At 33.8% G+C, this 8,319-nt stretch overlaps 1 protein-coding gene across 4 annotated transcripts in view; it reads left to right on the forward strand.

Moving 5' to 3' along the window:
* The window catches only part of Epha5 (EPH receptor A5), a 289,143-nt gene that overhangs the window by 217,484 nt on the left and 63,340 nt on the right, over window positions 1-8,319 (forward strand). For all 4 annotated transcript variants that reach the window (XM_005359425.3, XM_005359426.3, XM_013350834.2 and 1 more), the window contains one exon: window positions 2,116-2,221. In XM_005359425.3, the coding sequence (XP_005359482.1) occupies window positions 2,116-2,221 (106 nt within the window). The remainder of the gene's footprint in view (window positions 1-2,115; window positions 2,222-8,319) is intronic.

Here is an 8,319-nt window from a genome sequence, read left to right on the forward strand (position 1 = left end):
CTAAATATTTCAAGTGGAGAAATTATTTATTGTAGTGAATATATGTAGATGATGTACTCATTGAATTCACAATCATCCATAGCCTTGAAGCAGAAGAAAAGTTTCAGAGAGATGGAACAATACTGACTTTCACTAGATAAGGTTTTTTTCCATATAACTCACTCAGGATGCTGGCACTAGAATTAAGAGGGTAAATAAAGCAGAAAAAAAAATAAATAGGAAAAAAACTATGCAAGCACACTAATAATCAAGCTATTTCACTAAATATTTTATATTTATTAGCTCTAATTTTAACAGAAAGGTAGTGATTCAGGGTAACTATTTCTGCTCTATAATCAAGATAGCAAGGCTAAATGATGAAGTATTTTTATAGCTCCATACACCTATTAAATTCAGGATCTTTTTCAAATTTTGGTTAAATGTTAGTTAGTTTAGATATAAAGGTATATCACTCACCAAAAGACATTTCTTCCTTTCATTGATGGGTTCAATCCTGACAGATCACAACCTCAGAGAACCTAGACAATGAAGAGGATTCTAAGAGAGATATACATGGATCTACATAGGAAGGAGAAAAAGATAAAATCTGAGTAAATTGGGAGTGTGGGGTCACAGGAGAGGGTAGAATAAGGGAAGAGAAAAAGGGAAGGGAGCAAAGAAAAATGTATAACTAAATAAAAAGAATTAAAAAAAGGAGCATTGGAAGCTTTTCTAGAGGTGCTGGGTTTAATTCCCAATACTCTCATTGTGGCTCCCAACCATCTGTAACTTCAGTTCTTTGGGATTCAGTGGCGTCTTCTCACCTCTGTGTGTTCCAAGATCCGATGTACTGTGCTGACATACATGCAAGAAGAATACCCTTAAACATAAAATCAAAACAAATACGTTTCTTTTAAAAGGGAAAGAAAGGGGAAGGTAAGAACATAGACTTGTAGATTACAAAGAATTTTACTCATACTTTACCCATAGCCTATAAATAAGATTTTACTCATATAATCTGTTGAAAATATTGAAATCTGTAGACTATTTTGACTTGGCTGATATATAGGCCAGGACAAGGAGGTACTTATCAAAAGCTCATCTTGGGGAGAAATAATGCAGCTACAAGACAATACAGAGAGAGATGGAATCACAAATTATATATACCAAGATCTGGCATAGAAATGGTAAAAAGCAAACAGAAACTGTACTTGCTACAGGCTTTGAAAACCACAGGTTTGATATTGTGAGGCTGTGCAGTGCTGTGCTGAAGCACCAGAATGATACTGGGACTAACAAGAGCAGTTTGCCGTATGTGTTTTCGAGATAGGATGGTTATCAGCACAACATAAACTTTATCATGCTTATATAGATACCACTACCTAAGACTTTCATAACCATATTGTAACCATTGCGTTGACAAAGTTATAAACTGCTGTAAATCCATGTGTAAAAATATGTAGTAAACAAGTGCTTCAAATTTGTCTAATCATAGCCACAACGCTTTAAATTGACACTTTCATAATTTTCAGTCATCCTATTTATAAAATATAGTGATATTATATTGCACATGTAGCTGGGCTATTAAATTAGATATAGACTTTGGTTTTGCATTTTATTTCAGCAAGGTCAGAGACCATTATTTCAGACATTCTGTATAGAGGAAGGAATTCTTGAGGTAATATATTTGTTTTCCTAGAGAACAACATCCAAAATCTAGAAATGTCAAAGCTTAAATATTCAACATTTTATTATACAATGTTATAAAATGTTAGAAAATTTTGTTAGAAAATATATAACATTTTGTTATACAATGTATACATGCATGTGTCTAAAGTCATAAACAAAAATTCCCCTTTACCTTGCAAGGTGCAAATAATTGTGGTACCGTATAATCTGCATTGATTTTTATTATAGAGAGAAAATAATTTGTGAGCATTGGGCTTTTGAGTTATGTTTGGTGAGTTAATATTTCCTCCTTCAAATGCCTTTCTGAAAATAGACATTATGAGGTAACCTTAGCTGGATGCGGGTGGATTGTTTAAACCACGATCAATTAAGCGCTGTGAAGCAGCTCACATTTTGATGCATGTGGTACCTTTAACGACAAGTTCTTTTTTGTCTGTCTTCTATCAGCTGTAGCAGCATCCAATGATCAAAGCCAGATTCCCATCATTGCAGTGTCGGTGACAGTGGGAGTCATCTTGTTGGCAGTGATGATTGGCTTCCTCCTCAGTGGCAGGTAAGGGAGGAAAGAGTTTCTGAACCTTTGCAGCTGCTCGCGCTCTCTCACCTTGATCCAACTGTGTGGCTGTTAAGCACACCCTAAAACAAATCAAAGAAGCAGCATGCCAGGAGATAATGTCTATGTGTGCCTTAGTTCTTAAGTTTTAGCTTGTCCATGTTGCTGCCAATTGTTATCACATACTTTCCCTCCTTCTTAGATATAATCTCTCCTCTCCACGAGAACAGTACTAAATGATATTGCTTATTCTGTGATTAGTAGACTGATACGGATCTTCTAACACAATGCATTGCTAATTCTGCATATTTTATATCTCAAAAGAATTTATCATTGCCTGATTCAGTGTTAGTCATTGTTTAGGATGTCCAAAGGAACCGCCTGCTAGTCATTTGAGGAATAGGAGTAGTATTTATATAATTCATACATTCTGGAGTAAAAAAAAAAGAATGTAGCAAGTTAACAAAATTTGCATGACTGCAATAAAATTGGGAAATTATATTAGAGTTCTGGCAAATTATTGGATACTATCATGGATATGCTGTAAAGATGTTAATATACATACATATATATTTTCTGTCTTAAGGTTACTACCCCTGTGATAAAACATCATGACCAAGACAATTTGATGAGGAAAGGGTTTATTTGGCTTACACATCTTTTTGTAGTTCATGATGGAAGGTAGTCAGAGCAAGAGCTCAAACATGGCAAGAAGCTGGAAGAAGGAACTGACACAGAAGCCAGGAACGGGTGCTGCCTATTTGTTTGCTCCCCATGACTTGCTCAGCCTGATTTTGTATAGAGACCGGGACCATCAGCCCAAAGTTAGATTCCCCCACAATGGACTGAATTGTTACTAGGCAATCACTAATTTTAAAAATGTCAGGACCCAGGATCATATGGAGGCATGTTTTTCACTTGAGGCTCTCTTCTTTCGGTTATCTGAAGTCAATGTCAAGTTGAAATAAACAGAGCCAACCCTCTGTCTCTGTGACAACAAAATAAGTAATTGATAAACGCTTAATACATGCCTAAGGTTGTCCTGATTTCCTTCTCACTTTGAGCTCTCTTTTCATAGCAGAACTCCTTGAATAAGAAGTCTCAAGTACAACTTTGCCAACATTTTTGTTAATTGAACATAATTTGATTTCTCAATGGTGAAAATTAAATGAACCCATTTTATTTTAATTTGTTTCAAAAATATTATCCAAAATTATATCCAAAATTATCTTCATGTGCATGATGATAATTTAAATTAACATGCAAACTAAAGGAAAATATAATTGTAACAACGACATTTTGAATTTACTTTCATAATACAGAAAAATACATTTTTAGAGTATGTTATGGTGAATGTAATACAATTAAACTATTGCAAAAATGTCAACTTTTTATTCTAATAAGAACTCAAGATAAAAAGAAATCAAACTCAAAGTTTCAAAATCCTATTAGATAACTTTTGGCTGGCTATCTTTTAGATTCTTTCTAACTAGATGTGATTTTAGAATACATATAATTTTGTTAATCTTGAAAAGTAGCACTAATTATATAAAGTAGAAAATAATCAATTCTTTCAAAGGTGTTCATTTTTCGATAGGGCTTTTTACTCCAAGACTTAAAGTTTTCTTTTTACCATATTATTTCTCAATAATGTTTAAATTCCCATATGACATTACAGAAAAATTGACAATCTTTCAACAAACTATGACTAATTATCCCAAGAAGATTAAAACTTAAATCCTCTGTAACGTAAGCAAACTGTAAATTTCTTTAATCTTTCTCTTTCATCTCTTAGAGTATTGAACACAGATGGGTTCTTTATACCACGGTTTGGGTTTTTTCCTTACATTTTCTATTTCATAAATATAGTTGTTTAATCTGCAGGTTTTGTGAGACTTTCATTTCCACAAGTTAGAGCCTCTTGCTATTTTACTTTCTTGCTTCTTTTTTCTTTTTTAACTAGCCTTTCCCCCTCCACGTTTTAAATTTCCCCTTTTAAACACAAGGGCATAAATATTGAAAACTGCCTCTGACGAATACCTTAGTCTAATATAAAACTTAAATAATATAAGGATACATAAAAAGCAAAATAAAATTGACTATACAGAACTGATTCATTTATTTGACACTATCTTTAGATTTTAGGGAATTAAATAATGATTTGTCGTATTTTATTTCTGAAATCTAAATTTTTCATATGTTCTCATATTTAGTTACATCAAATAAAACTGGAGATTTTCTTTTTACTTCAAATTAATTCTCAGAGAACATCTGGAGATAAGTACACATTATTAGAACTTGCTCAGTCATATATTTTTATACTTGCTGTTTTACTTCAAGCCCCAGGGCTTAAAGCCTATTGCCTATTCTGAAATTGGAAAGTAAAGAGCAGGGAAAATATCCTGAAGAAGAAAGGGATTTGGTTTTTTCTGCATGGTCTTTGATGAGACTTTTAAGAGTATTCATTTATGAATTTCATGTTGAGATATTTCTAAGATAATAAATTCAGTATGAAAAATTTCTTCCTGACTAGAAAATATTATTTCCTGGACCAAGGTTCTTCTCTTGTGTTTTTGAGTATGTGAAGAAGGCATGCCTAGATTTAGATGCTCTATTATAGTGCCTCAATATCCCACTAAGAAACTGACACTTCCTCCTTTTGACATGACTTGCTGATTCCTGAGGTGAGTTTCTTCAGCAATGAATGCCTATTGTATCTGCAGGATAAACTGTAAGAATTAAGACATAGGGTGACATCAGAAACATAGACAGCAGTTTTATATGAAACATTGCTTTAGTTTCCTCTCATTTTACATGAAAAGTTAACAGTAAATTTTGTTTTGTAATTTTCTTCTGATTTCTCGTGTATATCAGAATGCAAATGATTCAGTCGTCATAGATACCCATCACAATGGTTTGTTGAGATTCTGGTTCACATTTCTAACAAGGTCCACCTGTACATTTGAGAAAAAAAGAGCAATCACCTTTGTTCAAATTCTTATCTTTTATTTTAGTAGATTTATAAGTAGACACAATTTCATAGGGTTGAATTAAAATAACGATAAAGAGAACAGACATTCAATACTTTTGAAACCCACTTTTTTTTCCATTTGTACAAAAAGGATGGTCTGATTAACGCTCCCATTAATAATGAGCCATAGCTGAATTCTTATATATAATAATCAGTTCTACATAGAAAAATAAACAATAGTTTCAGAGTAAAATTTTTCAGTGTTCGCTTGGGATCATGAATTATACAGGAGCTTTTAATACAAATTTAGATATATACCAGAACTCTGGCTGCATCTACATTAAATAATTGTGATTTTTTTTTTAGACTACAAAGAGCACTTGCTATTTTTGCAAAGCACCACTCAGAACTCACCTGGCAGCTAAAATCTATGTGCAACAGTAGTTCCAGGAGATTTAGTGCCTACCTCTGATCTTAATATGTACCAGGAAAACTCTTACATATAAAATAAAAATAAATAGACCATTCAGAGAATAAAGAATTGTAAGTGTCTTGTAAGGGTACAAAATATTTTAAACTTTCTTCCGAGGAAGTATGTTGCCTAATGCAAATAATAAGATAATAATATTGTCAGAACTAATTGTAATGTTGTCTAACACCAATTATGCATGACCCATTAGCGGGCACCACTCTCGGGCCTTCACATATCCTATTTCATCACATCATGTCTCAAGGCTGAAACTGTCTGTTTCATTGTGAATAAAAGTATCTCCCGGCTTTTTCATGAGCATTGTTAGGAATGTCCTTCCCTAAGACTTTTTCACTGCTCTTTCCTACATCTTCATACTCAGTTTAATAGAGAACTACATGGCTTATGTGTTATTCCTTCCAAGTCTGCACAGCATCTTATACTGTCACAGACAAGAAAATGATAATCTAAGGATCTTTCTTCTGCCTACTACAGATGGTTTCTCAAATATGTCTTCATCTGGCTTTTGCTCTTTCTTTTTCAGTAAATTATAAGACACAAGATGGTAGGGAACATAGGTATTCAGTGAGACTGTGTATGAAGGGATGAGTGACTTTGGGTGCCCAGGTACTACATTTGCAAGTGGAATTCAGAGAACAACTCTACAGAAACTGACTTTCTTCACTATGTCTCCAGTTAGGATTTCTCCATTTGTGCTTCTGCTGTTACTCTGCACACTTCAGTATCTGGCCTGAACCAACAAGTTCTATTAGTCAGCTCGATGTTTCAGTAGTAGTGAGAGAGTTACAGATGCTGGTCCCGCCATCCAGCTTTCTGAGAGCTCAGAGGATAAAACTCCAATTGTCAGGTGGCAGCTTGATGGCTTTTACCTGCAGAGCCATCTCTGTAGCTCCTTCCATTTCTTTCCACTGTAGGAATATTCCATTACGTGTAAGCATGAGGTGTGTCAGCTGTTGTATATAAAATTTCCCATTTTGTTCTGCTAGAGTGAGGGATTAACATTAAAAACTTTTCAGAGTTATCAGTAAAATTAATAAAATACTTCTTAGAACTTAATGTCAATTGACTTATAAGAATAAAGTGAATTACTCCTCTGTCTTTCTTTGGACAGGATTTCCTGCTAAATTGTACTTCCTCGCAACTCATTTCTAATGTCACCAATGCCATCAATATTTTTGATTTCCTTAAGATGGTTAGTTTCACTTCTGTATATCCTTAAAACATGTTAGATACTGGAATACTTTCAGCTACCACCTATAGCATCAGTTTTCATTTGGTTAATTGATTGATTGTTTGTTTGTTTCTTAAGACATGGTTCCTCTGGGTAACCCTGGTTATCTTGGGACTAGCTCTGTGGAACAGGCTGATCAACAACTCCAAGATCTGACTGTCTCTGCCTCTCAATTGCAAGGAATAATCAGAGATGCTTAACACTTTCACTTGAATGATATACACAACAGAAGAGGAATATCCAGCTTAGGAGTTATAAGAGTCTATGAAGCTAGAGAACAGCTTGTAGTTGGGTTAAGGATCATTTTACCGAGCTGAACTTTGAATGCAGTGCTCTTAACACTTCATTTTCAAAGCCAATAATAATAGACTTAAGAAACCTTTATATCAAACTCTAAAGAATAGGTCGATAAACGTAAGAGTGATCATTAACTGAGAGGAGGATGAAGAACTCATCTTGTTAAGAAATGGTCCAGAACAGCAGACACCCATGCTGGAGTAGGAGACTCATCCTAAGCATACGATAGAAAATGAGGAGAGTGGCGCTCCCTCTGCATACAGTCTGACATCCCCCTTTCTTTCAATCAAATTTCTACTCACTTCTCAGTGTTTAAACTTTGGCCGCATATGAAGACCTGTAACAACCATTCTTTCCTTGCTAAAGCCTCCTCCATTCTTCAGCCAATGGCTTCGCTCTTTACACTAAAACATTGAAATGAGGTATCAGTTGTTTCTCATAAAAATTGAAACTTTCCATCCCAAATTACAGTTCATTATGTGTGTATGTTCTCTCTTTTGTCTATGAAAAAAGGAGGGAGATATTTCTGTGGCTTTCACACTTAATGTAATTGAATGAGTTACTTACTCATAAATTACAGAATTAAAAACCAACTGTGCATCAATCACCCTGTGAAGTGCTTTGCCCATTATTAATGATGGCAGTTGGGAAAACTGAGTTATATTAGTAATGCCATCTTATTATTTACAGAATATCTGACCAATAAATGCACAGTCTTTTTGTAAATGATGAATAAATAGATACATAATTAAATAAACAGTGATTTGAAGAGAAATAAAAAAACTTGGCTTATCATAGCATTTTTGACACTTAGCTGTTTTATAAGTATTATTTAGAAGTAAGTAGCAGTGTTTTTTGTAAATAATAATACTATAAAGCCATTTTTATTATTCCTTTAATGTAATAATAGATAAATTGATAGTTTTGATGTGCACAAAGTAACATGGGTTATATACTTCCAAACTTATGAAAATTTAAGAAGAGAATTATAGAAAAAATAGTATAACACTATTTAGTCAGGGATGGTAATGCCTCCAGAAGTTCCTTTATTATATAAGACTGTTTTGGCTATCCTGGGTTTTTTGTTTTTCCATATAAAGTTGATTATT

The sequence above is a fragment of the Microtus ochrogaster genome, linkage group LG1, assembly GCF_000317375.1.
Source record: "Microtus ochrogaster isolate Prairie Vole_2 linkage group LG1, MicOch1.0, whole genome shotgun sequence".
Classification (NCBI taxonomy): Eukaryota; Metazoa; Chordata; class Mammalia; order Rodentia; family Cricetidae; genus Microtus; species Microtus ochrogaster.